At 37.3% G+C, this 22,161-nt stretch overlaps 1 protein-coding gene across 2 annotated transcripts in view; it reads right to left on the reverse strand.

The window, feature by feature from the left end:
• Positions 1-22,161, reverse strand: part of CAMK4 (calcium/calmodulin dependent protein kinase IV) — a 210,993-nt gene that overhangs the window by 66,825 nt on the left and 122,007 nt on the right. For both annotated transcript variants that reach the window (XM_054589977.1, XM_054589979.1), the window contains one exon: positions 6,215-6,287. In XM_054589977.1, the coding sequence (XP_054445952.1) occupies positions 6,215-6,287 (73 nt within the window). The remainder of the gene's footprint in view (positions 1-6,214; positions 6,288-22,161) is intronic.

The following is a 22,161-nucleotide window of genomic DNA, read 5'->3' on the forward strand; positions in this document are numbered from 1 at the left end:
TGATTTCAAATGTAATAATTGACATGATACTTTTTGCATAGCAATTGGAAAACTCCTAGATAACTGCTCAAGAATTTATTGTGATTCTTCTGGAATTCAAAAGAGAGGATGCCACTTAGAATTTGATAAAATTTTGATATCATTATTATTGCCAATAAAGATCTACAGAAACACTTAATGAGAAAGAGAATCCCTTCCCAGGAATTATTTTTACATCTCCCATTTAATAATACAGTTATAATTTTCAGAGTGTTGGTTTTCTTTTGTTCCAAATTTTGTTTCTGATAAAATATGTTTTGACTGAGCCACTAGTCTACTTTATTCTGTTTAAAAATCAAAATATTAAAACATTAATAGAACTGTCATTTCTTCTCTGATAACTGTGACCTCTCAATTTCTAATAAGAACACATAACCACTTTTACTTTTTACTGATAGAAGTATCTATATAGTGTTGCCATGCTTTGAGCTCGGCGTTAATACGCATCTCCCAGAGACCCGTGACCAAGTGTGAGTAACAAGAGACAGAATCCTCCCAGGAAGAAATGCAAATACCACAGTAACTGGAAGAAGCCTAAAATAAACAGCACAAATCCCACAATTTCTGCTCTAGCCTGTTATTACTTAATTGAACCCTTAGAATCTTTTTTTTCTTTTAGACAATAAGTGGACCCAAGCAGGAACAATATTCAGAAAAACAAAGAACAAGTGTCAGAAGCAAGCTTATTGTTAATAAACTTCAACCTTATTATGCTTTCAAATCATACTTAAATCTGACTTATCAGCATGTGGGTGTGCATTTGATAGTCAGTAAAATTCAATTTTTAGAAATTTGTGGCACCAGAATCTTTTATCCAGGAAAATGACCTTAATGTTATGATTCTATGGATAGAAAATCACATATCTTGTTCTGACCACAGAATCATTATTAGCATATACTCAAAAGTTTATTCAAGAATAAGTCAGTATCTTATTGCTTCAAGTAACAGGACTTACAATTTAAAGTGGCAGAAATATTGAGAAATTTATTATCTCCTATGAGCTATCAAGCAGGAGAAGAATTCCAATATGTCTATTTTTTTTTCTCTGCCTTCTTCAACACAGTTATGTTTCTCTAAAAGCAATTTCTAGCATCATATGTGGACTCAACTATGCCAGTGGAAAAGGGAAATGGCCTTTCCTCCTTTTATTAAGGGGAGGAATCTTTCCCCAAAACTCACAAGCAGTTTGCCCATTAGAAATAATTGGTGAGGATCAAGTCATGTGTCCTTGCTCAGCTGCAAGGGAGAATGGGAAAAGAAGTTCTGGTATTTTCCATCTTTATAAAGGTAGATTGGTCCTGCCAATAAGGAATGAGAGGTCAGGTGGAAGACGACTTAAATGTGTCAAATAATGTAAAGTTGAATAATGTGTGTGTGTATATACACATATTAAATCTATATAAATGTTATCAAAAATAGTACTCAGTAGTATATATAGTAATTTATTTTAATGCTACTGCACTTGTTTTGATTTCACTGACCTCTAGAACCATTTCATGCACATTAGTAAAGACTATGAACATTTTAGAAAACTTTATAAATAAAAAACAGAAGCTTTGAGAATTTTGTTTTCAAATAAATTCCTGTACCATTTATAAGCTAATGTCTCTAAACTTTAAACCCACCCTTCTATAATTCACTTTGTGAAGCTGGGATGTGAATTGGAAGCCACACTTTGGGCTGGCTTCCTGTCTGGCTCTGCCGTGGAGGGGACTAGGGGAGAGTGGGAGGTTGAAAGGGCGCAAAGGGGCTGCCTCATTCTGCTTGCTTCATGAGTCTGTCTTTCTGCTGGCACGCTCCATGCACCCTAGAAAACACTTTTCATGCTGTGGTAGCGGGTGACCCAGTAGCAGTCGCCAATGCCAGTTTTTAGTTATTCCAGTGTTCAGAGAACCAATCCTGGGGTCCCCCCACTCAGCGATGTTAGCACTAGCTGGCTAGAACAGCGTTCTCAAAGGTTTGGGTGCCGGCTTCTTGGGCAATTCCTTTGAGCTCAGACTGAGAGACCAGGACCAGCCAAACAGTGAGCCTATAAAGCACTTCCTTTAAACTTGAGGTTCTAATGATCTCAACCTCAACCTTTCCCCAGTCTCAGGGGAAGCTGCTTCTTGAAGTTCCTACACCCATAATACCTTACTTTAGTGTTCCGCTTTTGCTTTAGCAGTTCTTCAATATCTAGTCATCAATTCTTGATCAAATAACTCTCCAAAGGCTACATCTGTTCTTTTTTGCTGGGGGGGACAGTTTACAGTTTTTTAAAATTTTACCAAAAGAGAATGTACTATTTCATTTTCTCCCTGCATCCTTATAATCATGTTCATTTACTGTTTTTCTTCACTGTGCAGATACAATAAAGTTATGGTATCCATAACTTTAAAGGATTAGATGCTTTTGTTTGTAATTCTTCACCCACATCATTATAGTCTTTGAAACAATTCTAACCCAAGATCTCTGTGCTGGGATAGCTGACATATATCATAGTTTTCAACCATTTACTTGTAGTTTATTAAACTTAGGACACGCACAAATTTCTCCAGGTTCCGAGGTCATGGCTTTGAAGTTAAGGTGTACCCAAGGAACTACAGCTAGAATAAGAGGGAGGGTGGCACCAAGGGTGGGAAAGAGAGGGGGTAGTGATTTTTTTTTGGAAGTAGAGCAACAGTAGGGTGTCAGTGGTGATGAGGAAAGAACTGAAGGTGACAGTAACGATGATGTCAGAGGAGGTGAAATATTCCTTGGTTATCTTTATAAGTAAGTGGAAAAGCAAGGCTTTAAGGTTTGGCATTGTGCTTGATGACAGATGAGGACACAGTGACCCTTCCAGAATGTCTAGACTGACCCAAACCTTTTAACTTGGGACTACATGGAATTCATCTCAAGATGATAGAACACTCAGGAAGGCTTAAGGACCTTTCCTCAAAAACTGACTGAATGAATTCAAACCCAAAGGGGGGGGAACATCTTCCAAATTCATTTTAGAAGCTTTCAAAAATGTTATTTAAAGCTAAAAAGCAGAAGGAACAAGATTGCAGTCAGACAAATTTTGTAAAATATTTGCAGAAAGAATTGGGATGAGTGAGGAGGAAGAGAAGGATTACAAGGTTTGTCCCGAAGGGGTATAATTATACCTATAGCATGTTTCCCAAGAATGTTGCAATCTTTAAGCTTTCTGCTTCTGTGCTTTCAAACACCAGTGTAGATACAGTCTATAAGTGTGTGATCCAGAGGAACTGTGAGATGTATCACTGATTCCCAGCTGTCCTATTTTTTATAGCTATCTATAGCTATGTAGTTGACAATAAATTATTTTATAAATGTCACCCACTTCTCACAAGTTTTAAATTGCTTGCTTTATACCTGGGACACAGAGAAATGACTTGAATTTTTTAACACTTAGTTGCAGCAATCAGAGAAAATTTGATTTTTTATAAAACTTCTTTTGAAGAATGTTTTCATTGAATATGGCAACCTACTTCTTAAACTGGAGATTTATGAGTAGGTAAAATAACATTTTTTTTTTGTTTTAAATTTATCAATAACAGTAGACTACTCAATCCATCTTTGCAGTCCTGGAATAGAGTTATAGGCATTCCATTCCCGCTGTTCTATGTAGGGGATCCCTCTGGAGCAACCCAGTTGGGGACCTTTTATTCCTTAATTGGTGTAACCACAGGAGGAGGAAAATTCTGATGTTTAAAGCATCCATTTCTCATTCACTGAATGAAAATATAGCACTCCCACTCAGCTACCCAAGGCATCACTAAATTGAAACATGCTCACTGTAATAAGCCCAAAGAACCAAGGGCTGACGTAGATAGATGGAGAAAACCAAAAATAACATATTGAAAAAGGTGAGTTTAAAAAGATACGAAAATAGTTTAGTGATAGTAAGGGAGGAGAAAAAAATCGGATGAATGGAAGCAAGTTATAGCAAGAATGCCTCGGTAAATATGCCATCCTCTAGAGAGACAAAATACATTTAGAATAGTGCCTATTTCTGACAATTTTGATATATTTCCATTTACTTATTCAGTAAATATTTATTGAGCACCTACTACTATCATTTGTTTTTGTTTCAGTTATTTAGCTGGGGAGTAGGTGTATATATAGAGAGAGAGAGAGAGAGAAAGAGAGAGAGAGAGAGAGAGAGAGAGAGAGAGAGATTAACAACATCAAGTACTCCTTTAAATGAGTATACTGAGTTTGAAGTTGCTCATCTTCTTTCCCTTCTCTCTTGAACACTGCTCTGGCTTCCAGTATCTCATTAGTCTTTTCCATAACCTTGTTAGTTGGTTGTTATGCCTATTTTACATGAGGGAAGTGGGGCCCACAGGTGTTTAGTGATGAGCCCAAGCTCGCCTATCTAGAAACTGAACCCAGCTCTGTTTGACTCCCAAAGTACTCTTAACTGCAACACTAGCTGCCTCTCTGGTTTTGGTAAAGTGACAGTGGGTCACTGCCAGCAAGTTTACTTGAATAATCAATAGTATATAGTAATGAAAAATGAAGTTTTTACGTGGGTATTTAATAAAGACATGACTGCATTATTGAATTCAGAAGTGACAAAATAAAAACAATAATGGCAGAATAATGGCAGAAGAGGATTCTAGACTTCTTTAATTAAAGATAGGAATTGGAAACAAGTAGAGGTGTTTTTGTTTATTTGCTTTCTAAAAGGCATGCCAATAACAGTCATAGCCTGACAGGGTGAAGGAAGAGTCAACCGAAGCTGGAAGGTGAATGAATGTGAGGAGAGAAGGTGATGGAAGAGTTAAAAACCATTCCTTACTTGGCAAGCTTAGGAAACCAGGGATGGTAAATATACTGTGATTGATTTTTAAAAAATGAAATGAAGTGATTCTTTTGAGTATGGTGAGAATATGAACTTGATATTCAATATTCGTATAATCAGGAGCTGCGTGCATTGTGTATTTAGAGTAAGATTCTATAGCATCCTCTCCAGCTTTTACCCACCTTCAATGCAAACTTTTTATGCCCCACCAGAACAAAAGACCAAAAAAACACTATTATAGGAAGAGATCATTTGGGAAGACTGGGCTATAAAGCCAATTGAATTTGGTGTTGATAGCTTTATAATAGATTTGGTTAAACCAGAGATCTATTTTTAGCAGCCCTATGCAAAGACTGTGAAGGTTGTTGTTGCCTTTTGCCATTGGTGGGTAAGTTAGATAAAATAACATGGTCTTTCTATCCTTCCTCCCCGCCCTTTTTCCTCCCTCCTTCCTATTTTGATTGTGGGTAAAATTCATAGCACACGTGCTTGTATCCCTGTGATTGATTCCTCAAGACACTGAATAATGATTTTAGTTAGGTAATTGCCTCTGAAAAATAGAACAGATCTTAATTTGGAGTATATTTTATATAGATTTGTCTCTAACTGACTCTGATAAATATCTCCCCTTGAGCCCCCACCCTGTTTGTTCAGAGAATCATTTGTTCTGGCTTTATATTCAATAAATGAGTCACCAAAGTGTCTCAGTACATGTTAGACATCATTTATATATAGGAAGTTTTCTTTTACCAGTGGAGTCTGTTTAATATTTCCTCATTAATTCAATCCAAACAAGCTTTTAAGAATTACATATTTTTGTAAATGTGTGTACACGTTTCCATCATTAACTTACAAAATTTCATTCTACTTAAAAATATTAATTGTATTTCTTCCTTTAAAAAATTAAATTGTCAGAATTTTTCCTTCTAATTCACTCATTTCTTGTCCTGAAAGAAAAAATCATTAATCATCTCTATGCTCCAAGGCCTATATTTATCACATTCAACTTTCCTACACTTTCCTAACAAGCAACAGAAATAATGAAGGAACAAACTCAAGAAACGAGAAAGAGAGAGAGAGAGAGAGAGAGAGAGAGAGAAAGAGAGAAAGCTATAGGCACCAAAGTCTGATTTGATTTCATAATAATAGAATAAAAAATATTTTATCAAACTTATGGCATTACATGGAGGGGACTACATCTTTAAGAGTTTGAGTAAGCAATAGAAAAATTATAAATTTATTAAACATTTTCTCACAAATATCTCATACAGTTTTGTCATAAAATTTCCTTATGACACAGATATATACTTCTTAAATGAGATTCTATAAAAGAAAGAAAGGTATTACTAGGAGTTCCACTATAGCTGTCATTTCATACTTACAGCAACGGCCTCCAGGATTTGTTTAACAGCATCTGCAGCATCTCGTTCACTGTAATATCCCTTTTCCACAATCCTAAAAACAATTAAAAACACGAAATGCTTCTCAGACACGTGCACTCAATTGAGTGGATGTTAAAAGAAGTTAATTAAATTAATGTTAAAGAGGGTGCAACAGGCTACCATAACACCAGGAAAAAGATTTCCCTAAACTGGCACTTTAGCAATCTTTGGTTTTATTTAGGAAAATTAAAAAACGTTTTATTTTCTATTAACATTACATAAAGAAATGAAAATGAATAAACTTCAATTACTCATAAAAAATAAAAATAAATTAAAATAAAATAAAATAATTTATTTTGTTTAGCCTCAAACTGTTTATTCTCTTAGGACAAACATTTTCCATTTTTCAACTTTGTATTGTGAGTCATTTTAAACATATACCAGGTAAACAATATGCTATAAACCATCCCATGTAATTGCCACACAGCTTCAAAAGTTATTAATTCATGACCAATGTTGTTTTATCTATCCAATTAATTACATCCCCTCCTTCTTTATTATTTTGAAGCAAACATCAGACACTATATAATTTCATTCATAAATATTTAAGATATCTAAATGATAAAGAGTCTTTTAAAATCATAACTACAATATCGTTATCATACCTATAAATTACAATAACTTTTTAATATTATCTAAAAGGTAGTGTTTCAAATTTCCAAGTGTTTTGGACATGTTAAAATTTGTTGTTCATTTGTTTGAATCTGTACCCAAATAAGGTCTCTCTCTTCCCCTTCCTCCTTGCTCCCTCTTTCCTCCATCTGGTTTTCTCTTCCAAATAAGTGGCTTGCTCTTTTTGCGCGGATGAGGGCAAGTAATTTTTCTTTTAAGTTAAGGTGTTTTCTTTTTTAATTTCAGGAATGTTTTCCTAAATTAGAATGCTTTGTATTTATTTTCTTCCATTGCTTTAGTTTTCTTATTTGTTTTGTGCAGTTATATACACATAAAAGTTTTTAACTTTTGTTTTACATTGCTCTTGTATGACTTTCTTCATTTATGTTTATTTTACAATATTAAGTCATAGTTTTATCAGCTTGTGGACATACCCTCCTGACACACTTTCACTGCCTAAAAGAATCTTATTCTGCGTCTTATTTTCTGTGCTCTTTTATCATTTTATGTTGAAATTAACCGAGACATCTCTCTGTTGCTGCTAATTTTTAAGCCAAATTGGTTTCCCTTTTTTAAATTAAAATATAATTGACATACAATATTATATTAGTTTTAGGTATACAACCTAATTACTTGACATTTATATTCCTTATGATGTGATCACCACAACAAGGCTGGTAATCATTTGTCACTGTGCAAAGTTATTTCAATAATATTGATTATTGTCCCTATGCTGTACATTACATCCCTGTGACTTATTTTATTTTTTTTAACAGGAAGTGAGTACCTTCATTCTTTTGACAGAGTGATGGGCCAGGATATCTTTTCTAGTATCACTGCCTTTGACTTTATGTTTTGTTTGTTTCATGAAGCATTAAAAATATGACCTCATACTTTGAGAGATCTCTATCTGCAACTTCATTCCCTTGTTTCTACCGTCTCTATTCTGATTAGTGGAGTCTTCTTCTAGCAGTTTCTACTAAATATGGGGCTTTCCCGCTGAGGGGCTTCAGGTATTATTTTCAGGACTTCACAGTGCCTTGAATGCATTAGTAGCTTCATACCTTAATGTGGGTGCGACCTTCGTACTTCTCAGAAATCTTGGTGGCAAAAGACCTCACAATTTCAGCTGTTTTTTTTGTATTGGCCTATCCTGCCTCCCAATAATTTGGAGATTTTAGAGATCAGTGTTCTTGATTCTTAGGTCTATCGCATCTCCTCTTGCTTTCCTTTGCTTCTTCTTTCATGGAGGCTAACACCACATGGCTCTTGGAATTGTTTTTACTTTGTCCTCATTCACTTGTATTTTAGGCTTCCTGGAATACCTTGTCACCTAGTTTTGTTATATTGTCTGTGAGTTTTTGGTTTTTCTGTCCTAGTTTCTCTGCCTATTCTTAAGGGAATATTTGGGAAGAATAAAAAAATACTTTTTTTTTTTTTTTTGCTATTTCTATCTCACCAGAATTTCAAGAAAAAAGACGTTATGGACAGCACTGTAGGTTACCAACTTGCATAAGATGTTTTCAACTAATAAAAAGTCTGTGATACAGGGTAGCTGAATGGATAAGAAAACATGACCCACACATATGCTGCCTACAAGCGACCCACCTCAGAGCAAGAGACCTACACAGATTGAAAGTAAAGGGATGGAAAAAAATATTCCAAGCAAATGGGCAAGAGAAAAAGACTGGGGTTGCCATACTTGTATCAGACAAAGTAGATTTCAAAACAAAGGCCATAAAGAGAGACCCAGAGGGGCACTTTATAATAAAGGGAGAATCTATCAAGAAGACATAAACATTGTAAACTTATATGCTCCCAATATAGGAGCCCCCTATATATAAGTATATAAGTATATAAGTGTATAAGTATATAAGTATATAAGTAACATCATAAGTATATACTTATAAGTATATAAGTATATATATATAAGTATATAAGGAAATTGGTGGACGACTTCAAAAAAGATATAGACAGCAACACACTAATAGTAGGGGATTTCAACACCCCACTGTCAAAAATGGACAGATCTTCCAAACAAAACAGTAATAAACATATTGTGCAGCTGAAACACACTGAATCAAAGAGACTTAACTGACATATATAGAACCTTACATCCCAAAGAAGAAAAATACACATTCTTTTCAAATGCTCATGGCAGTTTTTCAAAGATAGACCACATGATAGGACACAAAGCAAACCTCAGCAAATTCAGGAAAATGGAAATAATACCAAACTTTTTCTCAGACCACAAGGGCTTGAAACTGGAAATCAACCTCAAGGAGAAACTTCAAAAACTTGCAAACTCATGGAGACTGAACAGTACACTATTATTAAACAATGAATGGGTCAATAATGAGATAAGAAAAGAAATCAAAAAATTTCTGGAAACAAATGAAAATGAACAGACAACAGTCCAAAACCTGTGGGACACTGCAAAGGCGGTCCTGAGAGGGAAGTTCATAGCAATACAGGCTTACCTTAAAAAGATAGAAACATTTCAAATAAAAGACCTAACACTACAACTTCAAGAATTGGAGAAACAACAAATAAATCCCAGTGCAAGGAGAAGGAAGGAAGTAGTCAAGATTAGAGCAGAACTGAATGACAGAGATGAAAAGAACAATTCAAAGCATCAACCAATCCAGAAGCTGGTTCTTTCAAAAGATAAATAAAATCGACAAGCCTTTAAGCAGACTCATCAAGAAAAAAGGGAGAGGACCCAAATTAATAATATCAGAAATGAAAGAGGAGAAATAACAACTGATACCACAGAAATACAAAGGATTGTCAGAAACTACTATGAACAATTATATGCCAAGAAATTTGAAAACCTCGATGAAATGGACAAATTTCTAGAAAAGTATAATCTTCCAACACTGAAGGAGGAAGAAACAGAAAGCTTGAATAGACCGATAACAGCTGGGGAAATGGAAGCAGTAATCAAGAAACTCCTGGCACACAAAAGCCCAGGGCCAGATGGTTTCACAGGAGAATTTTACAAAACATTTAAGGAAGAGCTAACCCCTGTCCTTCTCAGACTATTCCAAAAAATCCAAGAGGAGGGAAGACTCCCAGACTCTTTTTATGAGGCCAGCATCACCCTAATCCCAAAATCAGATAAAGACCCTACAAAGAAAGAAAACTACAGGCTAATTTCGCTGATGAACATAGATGCTAAAATCCTCAACCAAATATTGGCAAACCGCATCCAGCAATACATTCAAAAGATTATCCACCACGATCAAGTGGGATTCATCCCAGGCATGCAGGGATGGTTCAAATATGCAAATCAGTAAACATGATACGTCACATAAATAAAAGAAAAGACAAAAACCACATGATCATCTCGATAGACGCAGAAAAAGCATTCAATAAGGTACAGCATCCATTTATGATCAAAACACTCAGCAAAATGGGAATAAATGGGGCATTCCTCAAAGTAATAAAGGCCATATATGAAAAATCTACAGCCAACATCATACTCAACAGGAAAAAACTAAAAGCTTTCCCACTAAGATCGGGAACACGACAAGGATGTCCACTTTCACCACTTCTTTTCAACATCATAGTGGAAGTCCTAGCCACAGCTATCAGACAAGAAAAAGAAATAAAAGGCATCCAAATAGGAAAGGAGGAAGTAAAGCTATCATTGTTTGCAGATGACATGATAGTGTACATAGAAAACCCTGTAGACTCTACCAAAAAACTCCTCAACCTAATCAGTGAATTTGGCAAAACAGCAGGATACAAAGTCAACATTCAGAAATCAAAGGCATTTTTGTACACCAGCAATGAAATAGAAGAAGAAGAAATCAGAAAAAAGAATACCATTCGATATAGCAAGAAGAAAAATAAAGTACCGAGGCATAAATTTAACCAAAGACGTAAAAGACCTGTACACAGAAAACTATACAACATTGAAGAAAGAAATTAAGGAAGACACAAATAAATGGAAGCATATACCGTGCTCATGGATTGGAAGAATTAATATCATCAAAATGTCCATACTACCCAAAGCAATTTATAGATTCAACGCAATCCCTATTAAGATATCAATGACACATTTCACAGAAATAGAACAGACATTTCAAAAATTTATATGGAACCATAAATGACCCCGAATAGCCACAGCAATTTTGAGAAAGAAACACAAAGTAGGAGGGATCACAATACCGGACATCAAACTCTACTACAAAGCCACTATACTCAAAACAATCTGGTACTTGCACAAGAACAGACCCCTAGACCAGTGGAACAGAATAGAAAGCCCAGAAATAAGCCCAGGTCTACATGGGCATCTAATATTTGACAAAGGGGGCAGAAGCATAAAATGGAGCAATAATAGCCTCTTCAACAAATAGTGTTGCAAGAGCTGGATGGCTACATGCAAAAAATTGAAATTGGATCATCAGCTGACACCATACACAAAAATAAACTCAAGACGGATAAAAGACTTAAATATAAGTCGCAACACCATTAAAGTCCTAGAGGAGAACATTGGCAGGAAACTCTCAGATATCCCATGCAGCAATTTTTTCACCGATACGTCTCCTAAAGCAAGGGACATAAAGGAAAGAATAAACAAGTGGGACCTCATCAAAGTGAGACGCTTCTGCACAGCAAAGGAAAACATCAGCAAAATGAAAAGGGAGCCCACCCTATGGGAGAATATATTCGCTAATGATACATCAGATAGAGGTTTGATCTCCAAGATATATAAAGAACTCACTCGACTCCACTCCAAGACGACAAACGATCCAATCAAAAAATGGGCGAAGGACCTGGGCAGACGCTTTTCCAGGGAGGAGATACAGAGGGCCCAGGGACATTTGAGGGGATGCTCAGCATCACTGGCCGTCAGAGAAATGCAGATCAAAACCACCATGAGGTACCACCTCACACAGGCCAGAATGGCCATCATAAACAGATCAACAAACAACTGGCGAGGCTGTGGAGAGGGGGGAACTCTGGTACACTGTTGGTGGGAATGCAGACTGGTGCAGCCATTGTAGAGGGCAGTGTGGAATTTTCTCAAAGGGCTGAAAATGGAACTGCCTTTTGATCCAGTGATTCCCCTGCTGGGACTATACCCTAAGAACACCAAAACGCCAATACAAAAGAACCTATGCACCCCAATGTTCATAGCAGCACAATTTACAATAGCCAAGTGTTGGAAGCAACCTAAATGCCCATCAGTAGATGATTGGATCAAAAAATTGTGGTACATATACACAATGAATACTACGCAACAGAAAGAAAAAAAGAACTACTAAACTTCACGACAGCATGGATGGAACTGGAGAGCATTATGCTAAGCGAAATAAGCCAGGGGGTGAAAGACAAATACCATATGATCTCACCTGTAAGTGGAACCTAACCAACAATACAAAGATGCAAGGAAAATATGACCAGCAATACTGAAAGGAAAAGAAACCAACAGAGACAAGAGGAAAGGAGGGAGGAGGGGCGGGGAAAAGGAAGGGAAGGGGAAAGTCAAGGAACATATAGCAAGGACTCATGGACAAAACCAAAGGGGAAGAGCGGAGGGAGGGAGGGAGGGGGCAAGGGAAAGTGGTGGGGGGTAGGCAGAGACAAATGTATTTGAAAAAATAAATTAATTAATTAAAAAATAAAAAATAAAATATTAAAGTAATGAAGGAAAAAAGTCTGTGATAAAGACATGTGGAAATAGTCATATCAAAATGTAAAAGACACAAAATCGGCAATTTTCATAATTCTGCATTGAAATTTTTCTTAAACTGTTAATTCCTCAAATAGCATAGTTATTTTTCAGAAAGCATCTTCCCTTTTTGAAAAAAATATTTTAGCAAGAATAAGTAAGTTCTAAAAGTAGCTGGTGTTAAAAGTTGAATTGACAATCTGTAAGATGATTTCACAATAGGGGATAAAGGGTTAGGAATGCAAAACAGAACAAAAATGACAAAAATAAGATACCTCAATTGTCAAGATTCAGAAAAATTATATTGATGCCAAAAAAATCAATTATTTTATTTTCTCCATTTAATTGTTTAAACATTGTCAAAAAATACAAACTTATGTTTTCAAAAGAGGAGAAATGAAATATTTTCCCCTCTTTTTTATTTCTTGGATAACTGTTATGCAACAGGGTCAAATAAAATATAAAAAGAGATTACCATATTCAGGGGATTATTATCAATTGGTTCTTGAAGATACATTTTTATGTGATATTTCCTTATAATAGTACAATTTTTTCTGGATTTCATGATTGAGTTACATAGTATACTTACTAAAAATTTAATTGAAATAATTTCTTGAACTATACCTTCTGAACATTTTAAAAATTAGTACAAAAAATAAAATAAAGTACATGAAAAGGGAAAAAGGATCATTCTGTCAAAGTTGAACACTTTGCCTACCATTACATCATCCACTGCATTTTGGCCTAAATGTGGATTTTGTGGGACAGCCACCAGCCAACACAAATGTAATTAGTGTCTTCCCTGTGTACTGCACCTATAAGCTTCAGCAGCTTGGCTGTCTCTGGTCCTGTTAAAGGAGGGGCATTATAACAAATACGATGGAAGAGAATGGCCTAGAGTTAACTTTATTTTCCCTTTTCATACTCTGCAGAAGGGAATAAAGTCAACTATCTTTTGACCTGCAAGAAACAGTGTGGATTTTCCTTACAGTCACTTACCAAGGCTAGATGTTTACTGCAGCTTCTTTGTGATATCCATCCATGGGCTGCTATTTATAGATTGGTCTATGCAAATAGTACTCCTTGGGGTTGTCCGGAGCCAATGTGTACAACCATGTGTGGCCTCCCTGATGGGAAACCCTCCTTGACTGCTGAATACACTTGAGTTCCTACGAGCATTCCCACCCCTTGGAGAGTCAGTGCTTCACCTACAAGAATTCCTCTCTATATTTTGGTTTCTTATGAAGTCTCAAGCTTTGGCATAAATATGATGTTTATGCATATCCATTTGGGTATAATTTAGGGGTAAGAACCCGTGTTCAGAACAGATCCATGTGTGACTCTCTAAGGACTGCCTGGATGAGGGAGTGAATTTTCTTGGGAGCTGTTTTCAGGTAGGATGGAGGGAAGAGTAGTAGGTATAAGAGAAATAGTTAATGAAAGTGTCACGAATTTTCCACAATACATGTTACATTAGCAAAATATTTCATCTAATTAAAGGAGAGAATATATTCTAACAGATATATCCATTCATCCATTTATTCAAAAACTATAATGGAATGACTGTGATATGCTGGGCACTCAGTAGTGAGCCACACATCGCCTCTGCACTCGTGGGGCTTCTCTTGGTCCAAGTACACAGACAATAATCAACACAGTGTGCTTCCGGCTGTGACAGAGGTGTTAGGGAATTGCCTGAGAGATTCTAGAAAGGGCAGGTAATCTATTCTGGAGGCCATGCAGGGTGGTGAAAGGATTCCAGAGGCAGCTATATCTCAGCTCAAACCTGAAGAGTATAGAGAATTTTTCTACCTGTGGGGAGGGCAGAAGTACGGGGTAGTATAGGTGTTGGGGAGGAGCATGGTATTGGAGAGAAGGAAGCCTGTTCTAACGAAAAGGACCAAGATGGCCCTGGCCAGTGGCTGAGTTGGTTGGAGAGTCGTCCTGTGAACCAAAAAGCTGTGGGTTCCATTCCCAGTCAGGGAACATACCTAGGTTGTGGGTTTAATGCCTGGTCTAGGCATGTACAGGGGCCAACTGCTCACTATTTCTCTCTCACTTCATTGTTTTTCACATCAATGTTTTATTTCTTTCTCTCCCTCCCCACCCTTCCTTTCTCTCTAAAATTAAGAAAAATATCCTTGAGTGAGGATTAATAAAAGAAAAAGAAAAAGACAAAAAGGAAGAAAGAAAGCAAGCAAAAAAGAAAGAAAGAAAAAGAAGAAAGAAAAAGATCAAGACTAAAGTGCAAATTGGAGGGTGATGACGGGGTATGATGTTCAATCAGTATTTCTAGGTGTCTCATGTGAGCCAATACTTGCTGGATATACAAAGAATAAGATTTGGGTCTTGTCCAGATGAGACCACAGACAATGGATAAGTTATTAACAAAAACATCACCATATACATAATACAGGTTATATTAAGGTTTGTACAACCAAGGGATTTATTCATTCTGTTGGGAGAAATGTCCTTACGGTAGATGCATGGGGCAGGAGCCCAGAATGCTGGCTCTTTGCCTGCCTCACCTCGGTGTGAACTCTGCAAGCCGCAACTCTGCCAAACGATCAGAATTCCACTGTTTCTTTCCCAGGCTCCTTCTTCTAAAAATTTGTTCCCAAGTGATTTGTTCATCAGAGTGTCACAGAGTTAGGTTTCTGGAACCCAGACACTCAATTTTAAATAATTTATAAGTTGAGTTACCACCCAGGCTATCCCTGAGTGACTAGAAAGATCAATAGCAATGAACTTCTCAAGTTTCAAATACAGGATTATAACTTCCAGCTAAGACTATAAGTGAACATATTAGTGGCCAAGCAAAGGAAAATGAAGTTCAGCAATCTTTGTCTCTCCATTGAGGTAGCAAGACTACAGTAGATGTGTTGAGTCAATGTCTTTTGAAGGGCACGGTGGCAAAATTCTAAGCTTCTCACTAGATTGTTACTTTGATCACTCACAGAGTCTAGCTCCAAGCCTTGCTCATAGTAGGTAGTCAATAAATACTTGTAGAATCAATACTAATTACCAAGTAAATGATGCCAGAAAAATTTCAGACTGTGGACATCTGGACAACTTCTTTACCCGTGTTTCTTATCCTAGGCAACAAAAGCATTGAACAAGGAAGAGATGCTCATCACAAGTATGAGGGGGGACCCCAAAAACCTAGAATTTATTTATAAAAAATTGTGCATTTATTCTTACATGTTTAAACTCCAGTCACCTTCAAAGTGCTCTCCATTTGATGCAATACACCTATCAGGATTTTTTTCCATGGCTCAAAAACAGTTTTTGAACTCATTGATTTTGATGCTTTTTAGTACTTCTGCCGGGTTTTTATTGTTTGTTTGTTTTACCTATTCCACATCCCTTTAAGGACTTTTTCATCCAGGGAAACAAAAAAAGAGTCACTTGGGGTGAGGTTGGGTGAATGGTGGGGGGGCATGTGGGTCATACGATTTTTGGTCAAAAACTGCTCGAACACTTGGTGAGTTGTGGGCAGGTGAGCTTATAATCATCCTTCATGAAATAGGCAAATGCGTTGAGTCTTCAAAAAAATTCACTGAAGCCCGACATAGCCTTTCAGAACAATGTCAGCTGGAACACTGACTGATACAGATGGGTTTCTAGAACATTCACCTAGAGGGGGAAGCCAGTGCCACAAGGGCCCACCCTCCAGAAGATAATTCCAGGTTCTTGGGTCCCCCCACATACACTGGCCATGGGTCCAGCGGGAGAACAGCCATATAGATGCTTCCCAAGGCAAAATGCAACAGTTGGAAAGGTCACTGCTGGCCTTAGGAAGAAACTTGGTTATCTAATTTCTAGATAATATTGTAATAACATGCATCCTTTTAGAAAGTTATTTTGAACAAAATCAAGTGATTCAAAGCTCCAAGCAACACAAATTCCTACCTAAAATTTAGATAAAATTAAAAAAAAATTTTTTTTCTAATGAAATTGAACCATGCATCTACAGTCAAGGGTTTAGGTCTTCGATTGTCAGGAGCAATTAAATGTTCAATCATGGTAGTATTTTCAGAGCTGTAAAAATACAAGGATGATTTTATTCGGTGTTTTTGTGCTTTTTTATTTGAACATACTTATTGTTATATTTCTCTTCAGGTTTAATAAACTAACTTCCTTTTCCTGCTTTGTAAAGTAGTAAAGAAGGCAGTGTTTCCCTGGGCTCCCCGGCGGTGCCTCTGCGGCCCCAACAGGCCTTCTACTCCCGTCTGTGCCTTTCCCTCCCACTGCTGGCCCTGCTGGCCCAGGCGCTGCTCTTCGCCACAGTTGGGACTGCTTTCCCTCTGATCGTTTTAAAACTGTAGGATGAGAAAACACAGGCAATGTCTATTTCTCTCCATGGATCTGCTTTAAAATATGACTTCGGTGCATTTGCTTCTGTCACCTTAATTGCTGCAAATTGAATTGAGCATCTCTCCAGCCAGGCAGTTAGCACAGGCAATGCAGCTGAAGAGCTCTAATCAGATCACAGCCCTAGGCCCTCCGACTGCCTGGCTCGTACATCAGGAGCCTACTGCTCTCCTCACCAATGGCGGCGTTTTCTCAAATGGAGATATTACTGTTATTAGATGGCTGTAGGTTTATGTGAGAAGTTGATCTTATGAAATGTGTGCTAAATGATCAAATAACATAGGGTAAAATCCCCAAATAATATGAGTTTCAGGAGTCCAGTCAAAGACTGCTAATCCTTCATGATGCTGTTACACACAAAAAGTTACATTAAAATGAATTACTCTGTTTCTTTTTACATCCAGCACTCTTTTATAAGCTTCATTCACTGCTTTTTCTCATTTCATTGATGATCTCTTGGTCTGTATTGATGCTTTTTCCAAGAACTTTCCCAAAGAGTAATAAATTCATAGACTTAAAAAAATAGTTTCAGAATCACTATTGCCACCTGTTAAACTGGAAGGCTAGGGGGAGAGTGAGGAAACTGCGGGTGAGTGCGGGTGCTGGCCAGGGAGCTGACAGTGCGGGAGAAAGGGGAGACCAGGTCAAACTGTAGACCAACGAACGAACAAACACAAACGTAGATGAGGGGTTCCTACTTCAATTCTCACCTACTATAAATGAAAAGCCTGACCCAAAGGTGTTATTTAAATTGCCCAAGAGCACATTGTTTATTTTATCACTTATTTGACAAATACCTAGCAACTTGCTTGCTTCCTGTCTAGAACGGCTTCTAAAATGGCCACCAGGAGGCTCATAGCTAAGGCTCACCAGTGTGCCCTGCTTTTCGACATCCCTTTGTCCCTCCTTCTACCCTTTATCTGCTAATTTATAACTTCTCACTTAAGATTCACCTCAAAAGATTCCGTTTCTCCCTGAAACCATTCCTGACTTAGAAGACTCCCGTCTTGTGTGCCCCAATTACAACATTTATTACCCCCACATGAACACTTATAGCCAAATTTGTGACCGACTTCTAGCAAACACAAAGTATCTTATGATATGTCTTTTGTGAAATGATTCTTATCTGTATATATTTTTTAGTCTCTCCTTGTCACTTTTTTTTTTTAATCTTGTGGTTGTCTCTAATGTATTTTTTAGGGAGGTGGTAGTAGTATTACAAAATAATATTAGGGGCCACATTGCATTTTTACTTCCCCTCTTCCAGACCACAAGCTCTTTGAGGGGGAAATCAATACATTCTGGTTAACATGGCAGTGAGATGGGAATAAAATGAGTGGTGAGGCTAAAATTGTGTGGTGAGGCCAGACTGTAAGAGGTTTTGTTTGCCATGTTTAAAACAACTGACTTGAACCAAAAGTAATGAGTAGCTTTCTGGGCTGACCTGATTAAATCCATGCTTTACAGAAATAGTTCTATTCCAAACTGCTATGAACCTTGACATGCTTAGTTCTTCGGCAATCACGTCTGACCTGTGGCCTCACTTATTCACATCTCTTTCACATGCTAAACTATGTAGATACAGAAAAGTGCCAAAAACACAGATGTAGAGTTAATTACAAAGCTAACAGCTGTGTAACTACCACCCAGCCAAAGATATAAAATACTACCAGCATGTCAGAAGTCTCCTTGGCCTCTTCCACATAACTTCCCCTTCACGCCCCTCTCATGTCATCTACTTTCTATGATAATACTTTCTTGGTTTTCCTTAGATTTTTTACCCTGAGTCTTACATTTTTAAACATCATAATTTAGTCTTGACTTTTATTTTTAAACTATGTGTGTGATCGTCCTCCTTTCCCAGGTAAATGGGACACTCTCCCGTGACTTCAGCCAGCTTGGCAACTGCTGTCGCAGCAGAGGCAAAAAACAGCATTTTCAACAGTCTGTTAGGCCTTTTCACCTGCATGTATCATAGGCATGTCTAATTCAATATATCATCAAATGAACTCAGAATCCTTTCAACTCCCAGTCTTGCTTCCTCTCCCTACATCTGTGAACTGATTTACCAACTAAGCTAGTCAGCATTGATTCCCCCCGCCTCTCTCCCTTCTCCCTGCACACTGCCCATGACTCTTTCTCCAAGCAGCTCTCCAGGCCATTTCCTCTCCCCTTTCCCATCGTACCTGCCCTTTTGATCCTCCACATGTTCTTTCTCATTTCAATGGACTCCTAACTGGCATTAGTTTTTCTGTCATGCTTAAGGGATGGAAAAAGGAAGAGGAACCGAGGAAAAAAGGTCAAGGAGAAAACCAAAAAGCAGGATACATAACCAAGGGAAAAAAAGATGCTGTCAAACTCTGCACAGAAGCTACAGAGTGGTTTAGTCAACAGTATGAAAAAGCACAGGCCAGACTCTCCAAAACACAGACTCTGGCCTCAGCAAACCTCAGTGCTCCTCACAAGACCTTATTCTTGCCTTTTTCTGTTCTCACATTCTCACTTTCAAATTTCACCCCTTTCTTCCTCACATACCTTATTCCCTTCTCTTCCAGCCATTGTGAGAAAATAAATTTCTCTTCCACAACATTGGGAAAACAGAGGCCTGAATGAACTAAAACCTCTCAGACTCTTCCCTACTCCAACACACTCCCATATCCAGCCCCAGGCAACCACTGCTTTGCTTTCTGTCTCTAGAGATTTGTGCCTACCAGAAATTCTATATAAATGGAGTCATACAATATGTATAGTCTTTCCTCTCTGGTTTTTTTCACATAGCATAATGTTTTTGAGGGTCATCCACGTTGTAGTGCATATCAAAGGACTGTTTCTTTTCATTGGTGAGTGATATTCCATGGTACATTTTGTTTGTCCATTTGCCAGTTTGTGGCCACTTCAGTTATTTGTCTCCTGGAACACCCTGCTCCATGCCTAGGCATCTGTCAGAGGCTATTGTGCTGCCCCCATGGAATTTAAAAGGCAGAGAGGGAAATGACACAAATTTGCTGATGCCCATGACTCAGTAAAGGCTGGTGTCTCTGACACCGCAGTCTCATGTATTATCCAAACATCCATGCAAGTGTAATAGAATGAAATATTAGTTTGCAAGTAGGGCAGAGTTATTCCCCAACCTTGCTAGTAAGTCCTCTAATTTTGTTTTTTTTTTTCCAAAATTTTGTGACTACTCTAGGTCCTGTGATCCTTCTGTATCATGACCCTTTCTGCTTCTAGGGATGAAAGAAACTTCTGTCTTAAACAAATCCTTTTATCTGACTGTAGATCTTATTTCTGCTGTGTCTTTTCTGGGACTTTGCTCTAAAAGTAAGTACTTCTCACACAGATATCTCCTGCTTCTCCATCTAATGGGCTCCTTCTTGTTAGTAAGTTAATGTGTTCTCAGTGTGTCACCTTAAAATAATAAATAAGCCTCCATTCATCTTGTGTCCCTTCTGACCTCTCCTATAATCTTTCCCTTTATAGCGGAGCTTCTAGAAAAACTAGACTATAAATCTAGTCCAAATCAAAGTATATGTTTTCTTCACATATAACCAGATAAACTACATAAAAAGATGCATTTAAAATATCCATGTTGAAAAACAACTAGAGACATATTAACATTTAAGTTAAGCAAACACTGCTCAAGTGGACAGAATGTTACATTAAGAGTATCGGGCATTTGCTTACATAGCAGCAGCATGAGATGGTAGAAAAGTCACATGCTTTGGAATTGGACGTACTTGAGTCCAATCTCATTTAATTATTGTTTTTGTTGTTGTTCGATACAATATAAACTGAGCGACCTAATGGTAGTTACTAGGCCTCTCTGATCCATAGCTACCTGATCTATAACATGCGTTTGTATCAAGGCCCGCCTTGTGTATGTGTTGTGAGGGTTAAGTGAATCCGTGTGCAGCACAGTGCCCAGCCACTGCTAGCGTCCCAACAGGCACGTAAACATGGCTCTCATTATAGTGACTAATTATCCTTTTTAGAAGTCATATTTTAGAAATCATATTTTAGACAATCATGTCAATGACTAATTTTTTGACACAACGTTCTTCACAAATTCAGATACGTTCTGAGTTTTGTTATCCAGAATATCAACCATGATATAACTCTGTAGAGACTGGGGCAAAAAAACAACCACCCTAAATTCTGTTTCTGAAATCTTTTTCTAATGACTATGTCCTGAATATTTCATTTGTTTCAACCCAGAAATGTTGGAGTAGGGGAAACTATTAAGACTGGTATACTAGTACTTTGTCAGATAATTAATAGGCTAAATGCATAGTCCCTAAACATAACTACTACTTTTCTTGCATATTGATGACTTGTATTTTTTTTAAATACTCTAAGTTTGGGGAAATAAAAATAAGTTTGTAGTCAGGTAACATGATTTTCAAGTCTGACTTTATAACATACCAATTTCTTCAGTTTATGTTCCTGAAAAATATGGGAATAATACCTCAAAAAAACTGAAGGGTGATTAAGTGGGATATATATATATATATATATATATATATATATATATATCCAATCAATAAATATATCCAATATCAATATCCAACCAAGATTGGTCTTTGCAAAAGACCAATCAATATCTCATGAATTCTCCATAAATAAAATAAACAATAGTAGTTCAGTTACTTGGAAATTATTTGAAAGGGAAATGGATTTAATAAAGATCGTAAGGCCATGTGAGAAAGAATTGGCCCAGAAGGCCGATTTGCCTGATTTGGGAAGATCCTTTACCTTTACTCATTCTCAGTTTCCACATCTGTACAGTGGGGACAATACTGTCCATCCTTCTTGCCGCAAAGGGTTGACATAAAAGAGGAAAATCCACCAGTATCTATAAACGGACTTTAAAGCCATATGTATTTGTGGGTGAAAAAGGGGTTTTCTAATAAATCTTAATGAAAGTAGCTTCACAGGGGGATCTGATCATAAATTTCTAACTGGGCAGGTCCTGGTGAGTAGTCACACCCCTGGGCCTATAAAACGTTTTTCTTCACCTTCCCATTGTCTTTGTGTGCCTAGATTAACACACCTTTGATAGGCCTCCTTTTCAAACTCCATAGAAGTATAACCACCCTTTGGAGAGCAAATAATCTTAACTATCCTGTAATGCAATTATGCAGACTTCCCTGTCTGGCTCTCTCCCACCTTCCTGTAATCACCCTTACATTCCCTCCTTAATTCCAAATGTACTGCAAAC

The sequence above is a fragment of the Pteronotus mesoamericanus genome, unplaced genomic scaffold (genome assembly GCF_021234165.1).
Source record: "Pteronotus mesoamericanus isolate MK-2021 breed Mesoamerican mustached bat unplaced genomic scaffold, CSHL_Meso_final scaffold_167, whole genome shotgun sequence".
Taxonomy (NCBI): Eukaryota; Metazoa; Chordata; class Mammalia; order Chiroptera; family Mormoopidae; genus Pteronotus; species Pteronotus mesoamericanus.